Source organism: Oncorhynchus nerka, linkage group LG4 (assembly GCF_034236695.1).
Source record: "Oncorhynchus nerka isolate Pitt River linkage group LG4, Oner_Uvic_2.0, whole genome shotgun sequence".
NCBI classification, from domain to species: Eukaryota; Metazoa; Chordata; class Actinopteri; order Salmoniformes; family Salmonidae; genus Oncorhynchus; species Oncorhynchus nerka.
In genome coordinates this window covers 59178959-59200474 of record NC_088399.1, presented here as the reverse complement: position 1 = coordinate 59200474, position 21516 = coordinate 59178959, and the positions used below count along the sequence as shown (strand labels likewise).

At 42.8% G+C, this 21516-nt stretch overlaps 3 protein-coding genes across 6 annotated transcripts in view; 2 read left to right on the top strand and 1 right to left on the bottom strand.

Annotated features, from left to right (window-relative positions):
• The first annotated feature begins 379 nt into the window (after nucleotides 1-379).
• LOC115128282 (zinc finger and BTB domain-containing protein 12-like) lies at nucleotides 380-6035 on the top strand. Its single transcript, XM_029657985.2, is given in 6 exon segments — nucleotides 380-721; nucleotides 1726-1946; nucleotides 3482-3676; nucleotides 3899-4093; nucleotides 4444-4726; nucleotides 4729-6035. Coding segments are annotated over 5 exon segments (1683 nt in total). The 5' UTR covers nucleotides 380-721; nucleotides 1726-1742; the 3' UTR covers nucleotides 5535-6035.
• A 417-nt stretch (nucleotides 6036-6452) lies between these two features.
• Nucleotides 6453-9610, bottom strand: LOC115128283 (negative elongation factor E-like). 4 transcript variants are annotated; one of them, XM_029657987.2, is made up of 11 exons: nucleotides 9519-9610; nucleotides 9028-9113; nucleotides 8691-8763; nucleotides 8453-8598; nucleotides 8153-8230; nucleotides 7920-7957; nucleotides 7590-7843; nucleotides 7296-7440; nucleotides 7063-7117; nucleotides 6876-6978; nucleotides 6453-6772 (listed from the first exon to the last, which is right to left on the bottom strand). In XM_029657987.2, exons 2-11 carry the CDS (start codon nucleotides 9100-9102, stop codon nucleotides 6699-6701), a joined length of 1041 nt encoding a protein of 346 aa, XP_029513847.1. In that variant the 5' UTR covers nucleotides 9103-9113; nucleotides 9519-9610; the 3' UTR covers nucleotides 6453-6698. The 4 variants fall into 4 exon arrangements, with proteins under 4 accessions (XP_029513847.1, XP_029513848.1, XP_029513849.1 ...); XM_029657988.2 differs by having other exon boundaries at nucleotides 9445-9571; XM_029657989.2 differs by lacking the exon at nucleotides 9519-9610 and adding an exon at nucleotides 9320-9407.
• Nucleotides 9611-9626: 16 nt separating this feature from the next.
• The window catches only part of LOC115128281 (superkiller complex protein 2-like), a 48479-nt gene continuing 36589 nt past the window's right edge, over nucleotides 9627-21516 (top strand). Inside the window, exons 1-11 of the mRNA XM_029657984.2 lie at nucleotides 9627-9838; nucleotides 10207-10328; nucleotides 10827-10948; nucleotides 13948-14065; nucleotides 14286-14403; nucleotides 15420-15494; nucleotides 15796-15849; nucleotides 17024-17187; nucleotides 17320-17481; nucleotides 17722-17867; nucleotides 18086-18232. Of these exons, the coding sequence (XP_029513844.2) occupies nucleotides 9826-9838; nucleotides 10207-10328; nucleotides 10827-10948; nucleotides 13948-14065; nucleotides 14286-14403; nucleotides 15420-15494; nucleotides 15796-15849; nucleotides 17024-17187; nucleotides 17320-17481; nucleotides 17722-17867; nucleotides 18086-18232 (1241 nt within the window). The 5' untranslated portion in view covers nucleotides 9627-9825. The remainder of the gene's footprint in view (nucleotides 9839-10206; nucleotides 10329-10826; nucleotides 10949-13947; nucleotides 14066-14285; nucleotides 14404-15419; nucleotides 15495-15795; nucleotides 15850-17023; nucleotides 17188-17319; nucleotides 17482-17721; nucleotides 17868-18085; nucleotides 18233-21516) is intronic.

Below are 21516 nucleotides of genomic sequence, written 5' to 3'. Positions count from 1 at the left end.
AACTTTGAGGGACCAGTTTAATGTTTTAAGTGGAATGCTGCAGTTTTGCACATTGTTATTTATTTTTCTTAGATATGGTGCAATATTCTATTATGCTGTTCAGATTGTAGTCCTTTTGAATGGTTCGATTTATATTCACTTTGTTTATACATTAAAAAGTTATACTTTAAATGCAAATGTTTAATATGATTCTTTTTCATAACATTTTCTACATGCATTGTGGTTAAGGTAGAGTATGATTTCATTTAATAATTTAATTCGAATTGTTTTAACCCCAATCATAGTCAAAACTATCGCAAACTGTTTGACTTGAAAAAATACAAAATATAACGAGCTGGCTCACTGAAAAGAGCCGGAATGCCCATCATCATTCCCGTCACGGGAAGTGCTGGTCCACTCTCGTTGAAAATAAAATGTCTAGCTGTATCGTAAAAATTCATTTAAACTAATATACTTGTTTTTGGTCTTAATGTAATGTTAGCAGTGTGGTTAATGTTTGCTTTAAAATCAAAATTTAAGAAGATAAATTGTAGAAATAGGCGGGGTTTATGACTTTGTGGCTGTGTAACTGCTGACGCTCGTTTGAAACAAGCTAACAAAGTAAACATACTAACGTTAGCCAGCTGGCTTGCTAGCCAATATACAATGAATGACCGGTTATTGAGTGCCTAGTTACTCCACAATATATAGTAAGGGGAAAATATATCTACAGTAGTAGCAGGTAAGGAAACACTAAACTAACGTCGACTTTACTGTCTTTTAGCAGGCAGGTCACAAACTACGGCTAGCTAGCTAACGGCCTGTGGCTAGTAGGGGGGCAACAAGCTAGCTAGCGAGGTACACCTAGCTGGGCAACGTTAGCTATGAGAGAGGTTGGATACACAAAATTACCGTTTGCAAAATTATAAACCTGCACAATTGACCGTAGCAAATTATGTTCGTGCTAACTAGTTAACGTTAACAGCAGCAGTAGTATTACGTTAGCTTTATAGTCACATAAAACAATTAGATATATTATTTGATATAGGTAACTGGTAGCTAACGTTAGGTCGAAAAATAATGTATGATTATCTTCAACCTAGGCTAGTAGGCGCTTGATGTCGTTTTTTTCCCCATGGAGAGCCATTTCATATAGCTGATTTCAGCTATTTGTTGTGACCTGCTTGACAAGCAAGCCTTGAAAACAAAACGAGCAAACGATGACTTCACCTACTCTAACATCAATTAATAAACACAGGGAATGTTGGATGTCAAGCCGAGATATGGGAGCTGTTGTGCTTTTACTCTTTTTTTTATATATATATTTTTAACCTTTATCTTAACTAGGCAAGTCAGTTAAGAACAAATTCTTATTTTCAATGACGGCCTAGGAACAGTTGGTTAACTGCCTGTTCAGGGGCAGAACGACAGATTTGTACCTTGGCAGTTTGGGGATATGAACTTTCGGTTACAAGTCCAACGCTCTAACCACTAGGCTACCCTGCCGGGGGCCCGTCTTTGAAGTATAGTCAGACACCATCGTGCCTCTTGTACAGCCATGGGAGTCTCTCGCTTGCTCTTTGGTCTGAATTTGGCCAGTATGACTGTAGCTGTAGACTGTAGACCCCAGAAAGTGCCATGTTTCCCTTTGGTTGATCCAGATGCTAAATGTTCCCTTTTAAAATATTTGTATTTTTATGATCATTGCAGAATTTCAAGAGAGTCCTCTTCATGTCTTTCCTATAGGCTCCACGGTAGCTAAGATGGAGGTGCTGTGTTTCCGGTTGCCTGGTCACGGTGACACCACCCTGAAGAGCATGAACTCCCTGAGGTCCAGGCAGCAGTTCTGTGACATCACTATAGTGGCCAGCGGCAGGCAGACGTTCCGGGGACACAAAGTGGTCCTTGCTGCCTGCTCCCCCTTCCTTAGGGACCAGTTCCTGCTCAACCCCTCCTCTGAACTGCAGGTGGGTGCCAGGGAAAGCCACCGTGATACACACTATTTGGGTTATGTTTGATGAATGTTGAGTGTCGTCTTCAGATGTATGAGCCCCTGACATACACTTCTTGTCACATACCCTTTTGATCTGCCTGTTTTAATAGGCATGTCTTTGAGCCTGGGAAGTTCTCAAATGTTGCATCATGCCAGCTGTGGTTCCAGTCCTATGCCTCATTATAGTAGATTATATCACAAGTCTTGCAGGATATGACACTAATGGCTTACACGATTGATCATAAGAAAAATAAAACTACATGACCAAAAGTATATGGACACTGGCTTGTTGAACATCTAATTTCAAAATCATGGGCATTAATATGGAGTCGTCCCCCCTTGCTGCTAAAACAGCTTCCACTCTTTAGGGAGGCTTTCCACTACATTTAACATTTTTACATTTAAGTCATTTAGCAGACGCTCTTATCCAGAGCGACTTACAAATTGGATGTTGGAACATTGCTGCGGGGACTTGCTTCCATTCAGCAGCATTAGTGAGGTCGGGCACTGATGTTGGGCAATTAGGCCTGGCTCGCAGTTGGCGTTACAATTCATCCCAAAGGTGTTTGATGGGGTTGAGGTCAGGGCTCTGTAGGCCAGTCAAGTTCTTCCACACTGATCTTGACAACCCATTTCTGTATGGACCTCTCATTGTCATGCTGAAACAGGAAAGGGCCTTCCCCAAACTGTTGCCGCAAAGTTGGAAGCACAGAATCGTCTAGAATGTCATTGTATGCTGTAGGGTTAAGATTTCCCTTCAATGGTGCCTAACCCGAACCATGAAAAACCGTCCCAGACCATTATTCCTCCTCCACCAAACTTTACAGTTGCCACTGCATTAATGCAGGTAGTTGTTCTGGCATCCGCCAAACCCAGATTCACCTTCGCTCTGCCAGATGGTGAAGTGTGATTCATCACTCCAGATGATTGCTATTGCTCCAGAGTCCAATGGCAAGAGAGCTTTACACCACTCCAGCTGATGCTTGGCATTGCGCATGGTGATCTTAGGCTTGTGTGGGACTGCTCAGCCATGAAACCCATTTCATGAAGCTCCCAACGAACAGTTATTGTGCTGGCGTTGCTTTCAGAGGCAGTTTGGAACTCCGTAGTGAGTGTTTCAACCGAGGACAGACAATTTTTACGCACTACGTACTTCACCACTTGGCCGCCCCGTTCTGTGAGCTTGTATGGCCTACCACTTTGCGGCTGAGCTGTTGTAGCTCTTAAACGTTTCCACTTAACATAACTTACAATAACAGCACTTCCAGTTGACCGGGGCAGCTCTAACAGGGCAGAAATTTGACGAATTCACTTGTTGGAAAGGTGACATCCTATGACGGTGCCACAAGGAAACTCACTGCGCTCTTCAGTAAGGCCATTCTACTGCCAATGTCTATGGAGATTGCATTTGAAGGGGTGTCCACATACTTTTGTATATATAGTGTATCTGAGACGTAGCAGCAAAATAGCTGTTTGGTGTGTTTTTTTTCTTCCTATTTTGTCCTCTAGGTGTCAGTCCTTCACAGCTCCTCTGTGGTATGTGAGCTGCTCCAGTCCTGTTACACCGGTGTGCTGCAGTTCAGTCCCAAGGAGATAGTGAATTATCTGACGGCCGCTAGCTACCTGCAGATGGAGCATGTTGTGGAGAAGTGCCGGGGAGCCCTGGGCAAGTACATGCAGCCAAAGAACCCCAGCTCACCAAAGGTTAGTTACTTATTTTGGTTGGTGTATAGTCAAAGGCACCCTATTGAAGCAATTGTTTGAAATCCCAATGTAAAATGTTATTATACCGTGCTTCAATTGTAGAAGGCAAATACTTACTGAACTTATCTACTATGTGATTTATCAAAGGCTGGATTGTTTTTACCTGTGAAGATGTTGAACTGGCGCCTCTTCATTCTTTTTCTCTCCACCGCTCATTTTCAGATCAAGTCAGAAGAGAGCCAATCAATGCCAGTGACAGTCAGTGGTAGCAGCCACTCCCTTATGTCAACCTCTGCTGATCATTCCTCACTGCAGCCTCACAGCCCTGTACAGTCTCAGGCTGATGACCATACAGACTCAAACACTAAGACAGATATACAACACGATGATGACCCTAACACAATGGATGAGATTAAAGTAAGGAAATTCAGGAACAACACTTATCACTGCATCCATCTGTACATTTTTTTGTTGAGTATTTGAATGTTTTTTTTATATAAAAAAAAATAGTTTACCAAATTATATTTGAGAGTATTTTCCAAATACTTAGTTCAAATATGATTTCTAAATACCTTGGTTAAATGTATGCAGTGTATTTGAGTATTTAACTACCTGTCTTTTCAAATAAAATATATATCTGAATGAATACTTTGATCAAATGTATGTGAAAGTAGTTGAGATATTTTAAATGTATTTGAACCCAGGTCTGATAGCTACCCAAGGACATTGATTTGTAGCACACTCAAATCGGTCTCATGTTGTTCCAGGTGAGAGTAACAGAGGAGGGCAGGGAGGATTATGACGTGTTCCGGATCTGCATCGAGGATGAGCAGGAGCCGGAAGAGAGGCGAGAGGCAGAGGAAGGCGGAGAGGAAGCCACAGAGGGGCATCAGGGGGCCCAGTACCGAGATACGGACAGTGTCATAGTGGGAGGGGGCAGGGGTGATGATATGGCCCCAGCTGAAATGTCCATCCGCAACAGCGGCTTTGAGAGGGAGGGGCTCCAAGGCTGGAGGCGTAGACTCACCGATTCACCCAAAGTGGGCCGGGGGAGGGGAGGGGCTTCAAGAGGAAGCGTGGCTCGTACCGCGAGAGGGAGAGGAAGCCTCTGGGTATGCAGTACCAGGAGGCGTGGCGTCTACCCACCGGGGCGGAGATGATGCAGGGCTTTGGCCTGGACTTCAGCCAGGAAGCCATGAGGTCAGCGTTCCTCTCGGGGAGCGATCTCCCACGGCTAGACTACGGGATGGGGGAGGTTCAGGGAGAGGAGCTGGTGCCCCGGGACGGGAATGGTCAGGCCCACTACAACCTGGATGACCCCAGTGGTGATGGAGGTGAAGGTAACATGGGGATGGCGGCTGTGCCAACAGGTGGTGACGGGGCGGGGGATGAGTCTGTGGCCGTGGTGGGCTCGACCTCCAGCACAGCGGGGCCGGTGGCATGCGAGCAATGCGGCCTGACCTTCCCCTCGGCCCACTCCCTGGCCGTCCACACGCGCGCCACCCACTTGCTGTATGTGTGCCCCTGCTGCGGCAAACACTTCAACCACTCCAGCAACCTCAACCGCCACATGACTGTGCACCGCGGTGCCAAGGTCCACCGCTGCCCGCTCTGCGACAAGACATTCACGCAGAAGTCCACGCTGTGCGATCACATGAACCTACACAGCGGTGAGCGGCCTCACTGCTGCGCCTACTGCCACTCGCGCTTCGCCCACAAGCCGGCGCTGCGACGCCACCTCAAGGAGCAGCATGGGAAGACGACCGCTCAGAACAGCCTGGAGGCACAGGCCGAGATGGAACGAGTGGCAGGGCCAGGTGAAGGAGAGGGAGACACTCGGGACAGATTTGACTTTTGAAAAGGACACTGGAACAGGGAGGGGGAGGAGAGATGCTCCCTCACCCCTCTTCTCAGCCAAAATGTACACTCATTGACTAAGCATTACAGGTTGCAGTTGGAGGTACAGGGGGGTTATTCAAGCAAGCGGCTGTGTGCTTACCTTCTGCTCTAATTGCCAAAAGAGTGGTTTGGAGTGTGCCTTTGAGTTTGTGGGTTGGAAACAAGGTTGTGTGTGCTGGAGGGACCTACTAAGATCTTGAAAGGGAAAGCCCCTACTTTTAGACCTGGGGTGCACAACTCTGGTCCTCACGGGCCGAAGTGTATGCGATTTGAAGCTCTGGCCAGTCAATGACATGGATTGATTATTTATCTCTTAATTATTTAATTGAAGGGGGGGAAATGATGACCTACTGTACAGCACCGTGGCTCTGGAGGACTGGAGTTGTGCACACCTCAGTTTTAGACCTTTGTCTCATTTGTTACTCATTGGCTGACCAATAAAATATTTTACATTTGTGTATTTGAAGGTGAGCATCTTGTTAAACGTTGGATGTTGGTATGTACCAGCTGATTTGTAATGTGTACTTAACAGTGTAAGACACTATATTTAAAGAGGTAGCCTACTTTTATTTTGGATATCATTCCATAATCATGCTCATCACAAAAGGACAAATAGTAAGAGACCTACACTTTGTGCAATGTGTGTTTACTCAGGACTTGAGACACTATTCTGTAAATGTGCACAAAATGACATGTGACCCGGTGTGCTCAGCTGACGTGTTAATATACAGTGCATTTGGAAAGTGTTCAGAACCCTTCATTTTGTTACGTTACAGCTTTATACATATCTGCACTGTATCGTGCTAAACCAAAGGAAACAGACAAAGCGATGGATGTGAGAGGTAGGTGGACTGCATCAGACAACCACATGGAAAAATGTATTGATGTGATTTATTGAGCTCCACAAAACAATGAAACCCCTGGTTACAAGAGCAAGACCAAAACACCACAATCTTTGTTCACATGGTCATTGCCATTACACATCCTGGCCATGAATGAAAAAAGTAGCATCTACTCAGAACTGACACATGGTGCCGTGTGGGGCAATCAACAACCAACACAAAATGCATACAAAGCTACCTCATTGATTCGTACAGATCTCCAATGCTGCACGCCTCTTAGCTCATAGGAAATCCTCACTGTACACAACCTGGTTTCTCTTGTCTCTGTAGGAACCTTTGGCACTGTTCTGCACAGCTGTGAGGGGAAAGAGAGAAAGTATACATGAATCCAGAGTTGACACTTCCTGTCATACACTGCTTGTTAGTCCGATCTGTGTTTGACCAGAACTGATATTTACCCAGAGTGGCCCAAACAGATTTGCCGGTGGCTGCCTCCAGCATGGGCTGCTTCCTGGCGATGCTGACTTTGATGGTGACGTCTCCCACCGTGCTTCCATTCAACTGGGAGAAAAAAGAGTGTATAGATGAATGGTTTTACACTATAATGCCTTAAGTTGGGACGGAGCTAGAGCTATACTGACTGACCTCCGCTACAGCTTGGTCTGCAGACTCCATCTTCTCAAAGGTGATAAATGCACAGCTAGAAAGAGAAAGACAAGGCTGTGTTCATTAGGCACCAAACGGAACAAAACAGCGAGGGACTTACTGGACTAGTTTTAGTTTTCAACTGCAAAACATTTTAAAACACTGAACATTTTCAGTTTTGGATGCTCTTGCAATCACACACCCACAAGGACATAAAAGTAATGTAGCCGTACTTGCGTGGGGAATCCATGGACAGGTCAATGATGGTGCCCTGTTGGGAGAAGGCTGAACGCAGGTTGTCCTCCACAAGGCCAGTTCCATACACGTACACTGTGTTCCCCTTCCTCACCCCCCTCCGCTCTGGGTACGAGTCTGATCCTGAGAGGGGGAAAGAGAGAGAAGATAAGGGAGAAGAAAAACAGTTCCATTATTCCATCCTTGAATTTGTATTTTGAGATAAACATCCTTTTAAGAATGCCAATGATAAGACACATGAAAAGACAGAAGTCCAGTAAACGAATACTCACGTCTGAACGGTCCGTCTCGCTCACGTGATTCTCTGTCTCCTCCCCTTTCCCGGTCTCCGTCCTGGCTCCTGTCTCGCGGCTCTCTGTCCCTGCCCCGGTCGCCGCTGCCCCGGTCTCTCTCTCTGTCGCGCTCCCTCTCTCTGTCCATCTCTCGATCTCCTCTGTCTCTCTCTCGCTCCATGTCTCTGCTGGTGGAAAGGCCGCCGCCTCCCTCCTCCTCATCACGAGCCGCCCGGTCACCTGGAGTGACGAAGCTGTTAGAGATCGAGATGTTAAACCGCCTTATACAGAGAACCAGCTTTTATTATTTATCAGAGCTTTTAAGCTTACCTCTCGTACAAAGATTTTCTGTGGGCTCTTTTGCCAGCCTAGAGTAGAAATTAAAATTTAAAAGCAACAGCATCAGTTGTATATTCCCCCCAAATATCCAAGTCACTGGTTCTGTGACCACAATACAGGCAGACAGCATTGGCAAAATACTGTAAATCCATGCCATTTTGTAGGTAGAGTTCATCAATTCATTGGCTGATTTTATATGGGATGTCATATAATTCAAATTTTACCTCAGAAAGTTCCTCATCAGTGGACATGCTCCTTTGGAATGGTTGGAAAGCCACAGGGCCTGGAACTTTCTCTGGATCCTGGTAAACAGAAAGAGAAAATATAACAAATCATTACTAAACCATAAATTGATACGTTTGAGTTCCATCACAGACTAGTTTATGTGTCAGATTTAAAAAGCATTTGCAACTGTCAGCTTTAAACATTATTATTATTATTATGTATATAAATTGTTGTATCAATAATTTATTCTATGATCAATTCACAATACACATCCTTGCATATTGCATTTTGTACCTCACCTTGAGCTTGATCTCTAGCGTCCTAGAGCGCTTGAAGCCAGAGTTCTTGTTCTCTGACTTGATGGCGCTGATGGCTCCAGACTTGATAAGCATCTTTGCCTGCTCTGTAGCTGTTGCTGTATCTAGCACCGGCTGGTCTGACAAAGCTAGGAGGGAGAGAGTAGATGCAACATAATCAACTGTGACAAAGTATTTGCTTAGTAATACAGTTTTAAAAAGTGAAGACAAAGCCACATACTTCGCTTCAATCCACTCTGATTGGTCTGGCTGGTTGAACTCTGCTGCTTCTTCAAAGCCAGCAGTGCCTTTTTCTAGAGGTGTGAGGATAGAGGGAGAGAAAGAGAATAAGAGGTGTAAACACTAAGGCCAATCGGAGTTCGGTAACATAATAATATCTAACTTTCAACATTATGAGTGTGATGATGATGACTGACCGGTTAATTTAACAAAGACCTAGGACTACTCCTGATCACACCTGCAAATGTGGGGGCAGTGACACATCTCATTGTCAAAAGCAGGATACGGATACATAGATTTCTCTCTAGTCAAGTGAGGAGATTCTTAAAGTTGTTTACCTTTTTCTTGAGTTTGGCATATTTCTTCTGCAGAGATTCCTCTTCCTCTGTCAAAGAGCTTGGGAACACCACCATGTCGAACCAAGCTGGAAAGTATTGCGAAAAAGGATTAGACAACCAGAATAATGGACATATTTGCACAACACAATGAATACCAATATACACGTGTGGTTAAATTAACTCTATAATGCAATTGCATAAACTCAAAAACTACTATTTACACTTTGTTCACGACCAAATAGATTTCTGTTTCTACATTCTACATGCATTTGACAACATTTTAAAACCTTACGTTAGCTTGTCGGTTGGCTAGCTAACGTTACCTATTAACATTAGCTGCTACTACTAGCAATCTACATTGTGTTACACAGGGCAGTGGAAAGTATATAATTACTTATCAACAATATGGCAATGTACCTTTCAGACTACAACAATAAACAAAATATACTACATTGACACTATTGTATTTAGAAATTTAATTTTTTTTTAACCTTTGTTACGTTACTATAGCTAGTTGTAATCACACCCATTCACGAACACAAAAACACAGGCGCATGAAAATGACGTATACAGTTGTTATGGCGCATGAGTAAGAAAAATCACTATTCAACTTGCTAAAATGTATGGAATAAGTCAATTATAAGGAATGCATGGCCTACACTTGACAACATGTAGTAAGATAATGTATTAATATTGAGATACATATCGTATTACATATGGCAATTTGACCTACTTCCGCCTTTGCCATTTCCGAAAAGACAGTGAACTGCTGCACCAACTTTCATCTGCGGTGGAGAAATGGAAAGAATAGGTGAAGGAGATTTAGATAATATGTACAGATAATGAATTAGGCATACGGTTAAGGCCATTGCTGTAAACTTAGCTTTAACGTGACTTGCTAGCAATACAGTTTATTGGCGAATATAACAACTTGGGTTAGCCTAGCTAACGTTAGCTAGCCAGTTCAGCTCATTCATGTTGCAGAAATGTAACGTTAGTCCCTGACAATATGCGCAACGTGTTTTGAACAGAATCTTAACAGCTAAAGCAGTAAATGATGACATTGCAATATATGTTTATATGATTAAATATCTTACAATGGACTCTAATGTATTGCGCGATAGAGGACAGCCCATAGAAACTAGGCTATTCATCTCAATCCCATTTCTCTCTCCATAGATCTTCCCCCTGTGGGCCCCACAGATCTCCCGCTATCCCTGCTGGAGATGGGTTGCTCTGGCAGGTTTGAGCTCATCACACATAAACAGCCCAATGACCAGCCCCTGTATCCACAAAGCACGGTCAGTATGACTCAAATCAAATTTTATATGCCACATGTGCCGAATACAACATGTGTTGCCCAGCAACAGCCCCAAAACATCACTGCTCTATAGGAGATCTGCATGGAGGAATGGGCCAAAATACCAGCAACAGTGTGTGAAAACCTTGTGAAGACTTACAGAAAATGTTTGACCTCTGTCATTGCCAACAAAGGGTATATAACAAAGTATTGAGATAAACTTTTGTTATTGACCAAATACTTATTTTCCACCATAATTTGCAAATAAATTCATTAAAAATCCTACAATGTGATTTTCTGGATTTCTTTTCCTCATTTTGTCTGTCATAGTTGAAGTGTACCTATGATAAAAATTATAGGCCTCTCTCATCTTTTTAAGTGGGAGAACTTGCACAATTGGTGGCTGACTAAATACTTTTTTGCCCCATTGTACATCTCCTATCTAATCTCTCCAGCCTATTATCTCCCTTATGTGTTTCTATCATTCATTTATCTACAGCTCCCCCATGGACTCCCTCCCACCAGTGTGGGCCTGGAGACAGAGGTAGAGAAGCGCTTCCTACGCGACCCTGCCTGGCTTCCCATACACGATACCGACGCTGCCTTCCACAGGTTTCTGAAGTGAGTCTGCTTACAGTGCCTTCACGTATTCATACCCAAGGGCTTAATCCACATTTTGTCGTGTTACAGTCTGAATTCAAAATGGATGACGTTTCTTTTTTTACATATTTTTTCCATCTACACACAATACTACATAATGACAAAATAAAAACGTTTAATTTTTTAAAAACAAATATATTGAAAGTTAAATACAGAAATATTGAACATACATATTCACACCCCGGAGTCAATACATGTTAGAATCACCTTCGGCAGCGATTACAGCTGTGAGTTTTTCTGGGTAAGTCTCTAAATACTTGACACACCTGGATTGTACAATATCTGCACATTTATTCTTTTTAAAATTCTTCAAGCTATGCCAAGTTGGTTGTTGATCATTGCTAGACAGCCATTTTCAAGTTTTGACATTGATTTTAAGCAGATTTAAGTCAAAACTGTAACTATGCCACTTAGGAACATTCAATGTCGTCTTGGTAAGCAACTCTTTCCATGACATAGTAGGCTGACCAGGTGAAAACTATATCGTCCCTTGTTGATGTCACACATTAAATCCACTTCAGTCAGTCAGTGTAGTAGTGATGGGCATTCCGGCGCTTTTCAGTGAGCCAGCTCGTTCGGCTCAGCTCACGAAAAGAGCCGGCTCTTTTGGCTCCCAAACGGCTCTTTAAAAAAAAAATGTTTTGTATTTTTTCAAGTCAAACAGTTTGCGATAGTTTGACTATGATTGAGGTTAAAACAATTCTAATTAAATTATTAAATGAAATCATACTCTACCTTAACCACAATGTATGTAAAAATGCATTGGTTTGTTATGAAAAAGAATGCTATTAAACATTTGCATTTAAAGTATACATTTTTAATGTATATAAACAAAGTACATATAAATCTATCCATTCAAAACAAATACAATCTAAACAACATAATAATAGAATATTGCACCATGTCAAAGTAAAATAAATAACAATGTTAAATGTTAACAATGTTAACAATGCTAAACTAGCATTCCACTTAAAACATTAAACGGGTCCCTCTTTTCTCTCTCTTCTTTATTGCCATGTTATAACCAGCAGCACACAGCAATGCTGACCATACTTTGCTTTTATGAGAGATTTGCATTCAGAAATGCAAGCTGCCTCACTTTCGAGGGGCTGATGCGGTTTCTTCTCTCAGTAATTATTTGTCCCGTTTTCAAGAAGACCCTCTCAGAGGGAAAGGATGTGGCCACTATGCAGAGTCTCCCTGTCATGACTGTAGTAAGCCGTGGGTAGACAGAGGTCTTGTTCTTCCACCAGCTCAGAGGAGGAGGGGCTCCTCCAAATAGGATCGGACCTCCATTATGGCATCTGCTGAGGGATTCCTTCGTGCTGTATCCCCAGTTGCTCTCTCGTCAAACAGCAGACGTTTATGGCACTGGTGCTTCTGCTCCATCTGATCCCTCTTCTTCCTGTTGCCCTATATTATTACATTTATTTTTTTCGTTTTCTGAATTAGTTAATTATATTAATTTAAATATTTTGATTATTCCGATCTTAATTTTTTATTTATTTTTATGAATAGATTCAGCACTTCTGATATGCGAGCCGGCTCCCAACGTTCACCTACAAGAGCCATCTCTTAGAGCTGACTCATTCGTGAACGACCCATCACTACAGTGTAGATGAATTATTAAATAATGATTTTTAAGCCTTGAGACAATTGAGACATGGATTGTGTATGTGTGCAGGGTGAATTGGCAAGACACAAGATTTGTGCCTTTGAACGGGCTATGGTAGTAGGTGCCAGGTGCTCCAGTTTGTGCCAAGAACAGCAATACTGCCTTGGTTTTCACACTCAACAGTTTCCTGTGTATATCAAGAATGGTCCACCACTCAAAGGACATCCAGCCAACTTGACACAACTGGGAAGCATTGGAGTCAACAATTGAGGCTGTTCTGAGGGCAAAAGTGGAAGGTGTTCTTAACTCAATATTAGGAAAGTGTTCTTCATGTTTTGTACAATCAGTATATTTTTGGCCTTGTGTTTTAGGTTATTGTCCAGCTGAAAGGGGCATTTGTCTCCCAGTGTCTGTTGGAAAGCAGACTGAACCAGGTTTTACTCTAGAATTTTGCCGGTGCTTAGCTCTTTTCCGTTTTCTTTTTATCCTGCATAAACTCCCTAGTTCTTGCCGATGACAAGCATACTCATAGCATGATGCAGTCCCTACCATTGATGTGTTGGATTTGCCACAAACATAACCTTTTGTATTTAGGACATTTGCCACTTTTTGCTGCTTTTGCAGTTTTACTTTAGAGCTATATTGCAAACAGGATGCATGCTTTGGAATTGTTTTATTCTGTACAGACTTCCTTTTTTTCACTAACTTAGGTTAATAATGTGTAGTAATTACAATGTGTTGATCCATCCTTAGTTTTCTCCTATCACAGCCATTAAACTCTGTTTGAAAGTCACCATTGGCCTCATGGTGAAATCGCTGCGCGGTTTCCTTCCTCTCCAGCAACTGAGTTAGGAAGGAAGCCTGTATCCTTGTAGTGACTGGGTGTATTGATACATCATCCAAAGTGTAATTAATAACTTCACCATGCTCAAAGGGATATTCAATATCTGCTTTGATTTTTTTTTTACCCATCTACTAATAGGTGTCCTTCTTTGCAAGGCATTGGAAAACATCTCTGGTATTTTTCATTGAATCTGTTATGTTTGAAATTCAATGCTTGACTGAGGGACCTTACAGATAATTGTATGTGTGGGGTACAGAGATGAGGTAGTCATTCAAAAATCATGTTAAACACTATTATTGCACACAGAGAGACACTGTACATTTCATTATTAGGGTTTTGCTTGTTTACTTTTTATTGCTTTGATGCCATATAAATCTTACTTGGAAAGTGGTTAAGGGGAATTCAGTGGTCCAGATGAGGCTATTCCCCCGTCGTGAAATACTGTTGTGCCACATGGTCACAGAATTAATTTGCGGTAACAGACTTGTTGCTTTTCTCTAGGCTGGCTGAGCGAGACGTTCGTGTGGACTCTCTTCTTCATTGCTCTTCGTCTCCTCTCCACTCTGGCATCTCAGTAGTCAGAGATCCAACGACAGGAATGCTTTTGGACTTCACTGAGGTACATGCTATTGTCAGCTATGCTGTCTTAGTCTGTGTGTCCTAATAATGCCTCTATGATCATGATGTGACTCATTGGGAACATTCAGAATTGTAGCACTTCCCTGAGTGATCTATTAATCTTATTAATCTTATTAATTATTAGGTCTACTTCTTTTCATACACTTGCTACACATTTTACAACCCAGTGTCATTACATCTCCTTCTCACTCTCTGTCCAGGTGTTACTGGGGGACACAGGCATCTCTGCTAAGAATTCAATGTCCCTGCAGCGTCCACCAAACCCTAATCCCTCTGAGAGCCTCCGAGGAAGCAACACCAACTACCCCTTTCTGCCAGGTGGGTCTGAGTCCTCACCTAAATATATTATCAGATCCTTATATACTACATGAGTGATATGTAGTTGGTCCCCCATTTGCTGCTATAACACTCTTCTGGGAAGGCTTTCCACTGGATGTCGGAAGCACAGAATCGTCTTTGTATACTGTAGCGTTTCCCTTCACTGGAACTAAGGGGCCTAGCCTGAACCATGAAAAACAGCCCCAGACCATTATTCCACCTCCACCAAACTTTACAATTGGCACTATGCATTTGGGCAGGTAACGCATCCACCAAACCCAGATTCATCCGTCAGATGGTGAAATGTGATCCATCACTCCAGAGAAGGCATTTCCACTGCTCCAGTGTCCAATGGCGGCGAGCTTTACACCAGTCCAGCCAACACTTCTTGGCATTGCACATGGTGATCTTAGGCTTGTGTGCGGGTGCCCGGCCATGGAAACCCCTTTCATGAAGCTCCCGCCGAACAATTATTGTGCTGACGTTACTTCCAGAGGCAGTTTGGAACTCGGTAATGAGTGTTGCAACCGAGGACAGATGATTTTTACACACTTCAGTACTTTACGGTCCCGTTCTGTGAGCTTGTATGGCCTTCCACTTCGCGGCTGAGCCGCTGTTGCTCCTAGACGTTTCTTCTTCACAGTAACAGCACTTACAGTTGACCGGGGCAGCTCTAGTAGGACAGAAATTTGACAAACTGACTTGTTGGAATGGTGGCATCCTATGACTGCCATGTTGAAAGTCACTGAGCTCTTCAGTAAGGCCATTCTACTGCCAATATTTGTCTTTGGAGATTGCATGGCTGTGTGCTCGATTTTATACACCTGTCAGCAACGGGTGTGGCTGAAATAGCCAAATCCACAAATTTGAAGCGGTGTCCACATACTTTTGTATGTATAGCATATATTCATATATGTATATATGGCTCTGAAACATATAATAAATATTTGTCTTAAGTTAAATCTTCCCTTTAGTCAATTATAGAGAAATATTTCTATTCTATCTGTTTTACATAGGTGGTATGGACGAGCTGACACTGGAGCAAATCAAGACGAAATCCGAGCTGGAGGAAGACATAGACTTTGAGAACGGTGAATTTACCTTTATTATGGAGTTGAAATGGTGGAGGGGCAATGGTCTTCCATACAAAAGGCTGCCTGTGCACAGTGAGGCGGTTTAGTGTGAGGCAGGATGCTTACTTTACAATGAATATGCAGAATGAAAGGATCTTTGAAATAACAAACACTGTGCTGTTCCTGGGAACCAAATGGCTCTCTTCAAAAATCGGGAATACAGATTTAAGTGATTACAGATCTTTTTGTGATTGAGTACATGTTTCTTGCTTGTGTCATGATGTTTGTAAGTAACATATCTATTTCCCCTTTACTCCAGGGTTACTCACAGTGCCCCCTGGACTTAAAGCTGGGATGGACTTCAGTGACAAAGGTTTGAATGGACATGCACTACGTGAACAAAAGTATGTGGACACCTGCTCGTCGAACATCTCATTCCAAAATCATGGGCATTAATATGGAGTTCGTCTCCCCTTTGCTGCTATAACAGCTTCCCCTCTTCTGGGAAGGCTTTCTACTGGATGTTGGAACATTGCTGCGGAGACTTGCTTCCATTCAACCACAAGAGCATTAGTGAGGTCAGGCACTTATGTTGGGTGATTAGGCTTGGCTCGCAGTCGGCATTCCAATTCATCCCAAAGGTGTTCGATGGGGTTGAGGTCAGGGCTCTGTGCAAGCTAGTCAAGTTCTTCCACACCGATCTCAACAAACCATTTATGTATGGACCTCACTTTATGCACAGGGGCATTGTCATGCTGAAACAAGAAAGGGCCTTCAACAATCTGTTGCCACAAAGTTGGAAGCACAGAATCGTCTAGAATGTCATTGTATGCTGTAGCGTTAAGATTTCCCTTCACTGGAACTAAGGGACCTAGCCCGAACTATGAAAAACAGCCCCAGACCTATTCCTCCTCCACCGAACTTTACTGTTAGTGCTACGCATTGGGGCAGGTAGCGTTCTCCTGACATCCGCCAAACCCAGATTCTTCCGTCAGACGGTTAAGCATGATTCATCACTCCAGAGACCGCGTTTCCACTGCTCCTTAGTCCAAAGGTAGCCGATGTTTGGCATTCCGCATTGTGATCTTAGACTTGTGTGCGGCTGCTCGGCCATGGAAATCCATTTCACTCTGCGGTTCCATTCTGTGAGCTTGTGTGGCCTACCACTTCGCGGCTGAGCCGTTGTTGCTCTTAGATGTTTCTACTTCACAATAACAGCACTTGCAGTTGACCAGGGCAGCTCTAGCAGTGCAGAAATTTGGTGAACTGGCTTGTTGGAAAGGTGGTATTCTATGACTGCCATGTTGAAAGTCACTGAGCTCTTCTGTAAGGCCATTCTACTGCCAATATCTGTCTATGGAGATTGCATGGCTGTGTGCTCGATTTTATATACCTGTCAGCAACGGGTGTGGCTGAAATAGTCAAATTCACTCATTTGAAGGGGTGTCCACATACAGTAGCTTCGTATATATAGTGTATGTTCCTAAGGGTTATCCTCTTAGCTTGAATAAATATATAATTTTCTTCCTTTTTAAAATTCTCTCTAGATGCCAAAACCACAAAGGGAGAAATCAATCTCCTGTCCCTCCTATCCACCTTTGATGACATCATAGACTCCCAGCCTGAGGCAGAGGAGAAAGAGAAAGGACTCGGAAGTGGAAATGCTCCAAAACTACCCAGAACCAACAGCCTGGAAGACCTGGGGATCAAGGTATTAAATAAATACTTTTTTTCTGTTCATTGATGAATAAAATCTACATATAAAATGTAGTTTCCCCTCTTAACTTAGCTTCTGTTTGTTATGTTCATATACTTAAAGGTGGTTGTTTATTTCCTCCTGTAGGACTCTCCCTCTACACCTGGGACCCCCTCGACAGAGAAGAAAGATGGAGGAACGACCAAACCAGGAGAGGGCCACAAGGAGAGGAAGAGATGGGCTATCCCAGTAGACATCACCTCCCCTTGCGATGACTTCTACAAACGCATCCCCAACCCTGCCTTCAAGGTACTGTGATGTAATGACAAAATATGTTGGTGGTTTGGTAGATGTAGTTGAATATGTCGATGACCAATGTGTTGATTAGTCCCATTTAGATTAAAGAAGCCTGTTTATTGACATTACCTGATACCTACAAATATTGCAGGGTTTAGTTTGATAGTTTTATGACATTATTACACTCTATTCCTTTATTGGCATAGAGCCTTGTTCATTCCACAATACTAATGTGAACCCCACCTCTCCCAGTATCCCTTTGAGTTGGACGTGTTCCAGAAACAGGCAGTGTTGAGGCTGGAGGCCCATGAGTCTGTGTTTGTGGCAGCTCACACATCAGCAGGAAAAACCGTGGTGGCAGAATACGCCATAGCTCTCTCACAAAAACACATGACCAGGTGTGTGTATTTACATGCTCTCTAAAATCTCTAATCCAACAATAAAAATATGTAAAAATATGTGATTTTCAGATTTATACAAATTACTTATTTTATGACCTGTATCATTGAAATTGATGAATAGGAAATCGACTTGTTCCTGGTTTTCCATGTTGTGCCCATCACAGCCAATCACAACATGGTGCATCTAACCTCCATGTGTTTGCACCCTCTGATAGGACCATCTACACCTCCCCCATCAAGGCGCTGTCCAATCAGAAGTTCCGGGACTTCAAGACCACCTTTGGGGATGTGGGGCTGCTGACTGGGGATGTCCAGCTGAGTCCTGAAGCCTCCTGTCTCATCATGACCACTGAGATATTGAGGTGACGTAATATATACACCATACAGTGCATTCAGAAAGTATTCAGACGCCTTCACTTTTTCCACATTTTGTTACAGTACAGCCTTATTCTAAAATTGATCAAATTGTTTTTTTCCTTATCAATCTACACACCCTACTCCATAATGATAAAGCAAAAACAGTTTTTTAAATTGTAAATAAAATACACAAATATAACATTTACATAAGTATTCAGACCTGTTACTCAGTACTTTGTTGATTACAGTCTCAAGTCTTCTTGGCATACATGTATTTGGGGAGTTTCTCACATTCTTGTCTGCAGATCCACTCAAGCTCTGTCAGGTTTAATGGGGAATGCCACTCAAGGACATTCCTGAAGCCACTCCTATGTTGTCTTGGCTGTGTGCTTAGAGTTGTTTTCCTGTTGGAAGGTGTACCTTTGTCCCAGTCTGAGATCCTGAGCGCTCTAGAGCAGGTTTTCTTCAAGGATCTCTCTGGACTTTGCTCCGCTCATCTTTACCCCGATCCTGACTAGTCTCCCTGTCCCTGCCGCTGAAAAACATCCCTACAAAATGATGCTGCCAACACCATGCTTCACCGTAGGGATGGTATTGGCCAGTTGATGAGGGGTGCCTGGTTTCCTCCAGACATGACGCTTGGCATTCAGGCCAAAAAGTAAAATCTTGGTTTCATCAGACCAGAGAGTCTTGTTTCTCATGGTCTGAGAGTCCTTTAGGTTCCTTTTGGCAAACTCCAAGCGGGCTGTCGCGCCTTTTACTGAGGAATGGCTTCCATCTGACCACTCTACCATAAAGGGCTGATTGGTGGAGTGCTGCTGAGATGGGTATCCTTCTGGAAGGTTATCCCACCAAATCAGAGGAATTCTGGAGCTGTCAGAGTGACCATCGGGTTCTTGGTCAACTCCTTGACCAAGGCCCTTCTCCCCCGATTGCTCAGTTTGGCCGGGTGGCCAGCTCTAGGAAGGGTCTTGGTGGTTCCAAACTTCTTGCATATAAGAATGATGGAGGCCTCTATGTTCTTGGGAGCTTCAATGCTGCAGAAATGTTTTGGTACTTTTCTCCAGATCTGTGCTCCGACAAAATCTTGTCTCGGAGATCTCCTGCCAATTCCTTCGACTTCATGGCTTGGTTTTTGCTCTGACATGCACTGTTAACTGTGGGACATTATGTGTGTTCCTTCCCAAATCATGTCCAATCAATTGAATTTACCACAGGTGGACTCAATCAAGTTGTAGAAACATCTCATGGATGATCAATGGAAACAAGATGCACCCGAGCTCAATTTTGTATCTCATTGCAAAGGGTCTGAATACTTATGTACAATAAATAACGCATTTTTGTTTTTTATTTGTAATAAATTTGCAAAAATGTCTAAAAACCTGTTTTCATTTTGCTATTATGGGGTATTGTGTGTAGATTGATTAGGAAACATTTTAATTTAATCCGTTTTAGAATAATGCTGTAACGTAACAAAATGTGGGGAAGGGGTCTGAATCTTTTCTGAATGCACCGTATATAGTTTAAGTCAGAAGTTTGCGTACGCTTAGGGTAGTCATTAAAACTCTTTTTTCAACCACTCCACAAATTTCTTGTTAATAAACTATAGTTTTGGCAAGTCGGTTAGGACATCTACTTTGTGCATGACACAAGTAACTTTTCCAACAATTGTTTACAGGCAGATCATTTCACTTATAATTCACTGTATCACATTTCCAGTGGGTCAGAAGTTGACAGTTGACTGTGCCTTTTAAACAGCTTGGAAAATTCCAGAAAATTATGTCATGGCTTTAGAAGCTTCTGATAGGCTAATTGACGACATTTGAGTCAATTGGAGGTGTACATGTGGATGTATTTCAAGGCCTACCATCAAACTCAGTGACTCTTTGCTTGACATCATGGGAAAATCAAAAGAAATCAGCCAAAAATTGTAGCCCTCCACATGTCTGGTTCATCCTTGGGAGCAATTTCCAAACGCCAGAAGGTACCATGTTCATCTGTACAAGCAATAGTACGCAAGTATAAACACCATGGGACCACACAGCCATCATACCGCTCAGGAAGAGACGCGTTCTGTCTCCTAGAGATGAACGTACTTTGGTGCGAAAAGTGCAAATCAATCCCAGAACAACAGCAAAGGACTTTGTGAAGATGCTGGAGTAAACAGGTACAAAAGTATCGATATCCACAGTAAAACGAGTCCTATATCGACATAACCTGAAAGGCCGCTCAGCAAGGAAGAAGCCACTGCTCCAAAACCGCCATAAAAAAAGCCAGACTACAGTTTGCAACTGCACATGGGGACAAAGATCGTACTTTTTGGAGAAATGTCTTCTGGTCTGATGAAACAAAAATGGAACTGTTTGGCCATAATGACCATCGTTATGTTTGGAGGAGAAAGGGGGAGGGTTGCAAGCCGAAGAACACCATCCCAACCGCGAAGAACGGGGGTGGCAGCATCATGTTGTGGGGGTGCTTTGCTGCAGGAGGGACTGGTGCACTTCACAAAATATATGGCATTGTGAGGAAGGATTAAATTATGTGGATATATTGAAGCAACATCTCAAGACATTAGTCAGGAAGTTAAAGCTTGGTCGCAAATGGGTCTTCCAAATGGACAATGACCCTAAGCATACTTTCAAAGTTGTGGCAAAATGGCTTAAGGACAACAACGTCAAGGTATTGGAGTGGCCATCACAAAGCTCTGACCTCAATCCTATAGAACATTTGTGGGCAGAACTGAAAAAGTGTGTGCGAGCAAGGAGGCCTTACAAACCTGACTCCGTTACACCAGGTCTATCAGGAGGAATGGGCCAAAATTCACTCAACCTATTGTGGGAAGCTTGTGGAAAGCTACCCAAAACGTTTGACCCAAGTTAAACAATTTAAAGGCAATGCTACCAAATACTAATTGAGTGTATGTAAACTTCTGACCCACTGGGAATGTGATGGAAAAAAATAAAATCTGAAATAAATAATTCTCTCTACTATTATTCTGCCATTTCACATTCTTAAAATATAGTAGGGATCCTAACTGACCTAAGACATTGAATTTTGACTAGGATTTAAGTGTTAGCCAAATACATTTAAACTCCGTTTTTAAATTCCTACGGTGTATGTAAACTTCCGACTTCAACTGTACATATAACATTACACGTGATATCACACATTAACCCTATGGAACACTGTTTTTATACTGTCTAACATTCTAACTGACGCATACCATGGTTATACATTGAGATACCCTCACTCATGTAGGCCGACACATCAGCTTGACTAACATATTCTA

What these genes read in the sequence shown, in the direction of transcription:
- LOC115128283 (XM_029657987.2), bottom strand. Translation starts at nt 9,102, where the DNA reads ATGGTGGTGTTCCCAAGCTCTTTGACAGAGGAAGAGGAATCTCTGCAG. An exon ending in CGCTAGAGATCAAGCTCAAG is followed by an intron (nt 8,231 to 8,452) that starts GTGAGGTACAAA and finishes TCTGTTTACCAG; the next exon opens with GATCCAGAGAAAGTTCCAGG. An exon ending in CAGACCAAGCTGTAGCGGAG is followed by an intron (nt 6,979 to 7,062) that starts GTCAGTCAGTAT and finishes TTTTTCTCCCAG; the next exon opens with TTGAATGGAAGCACGGTGGG.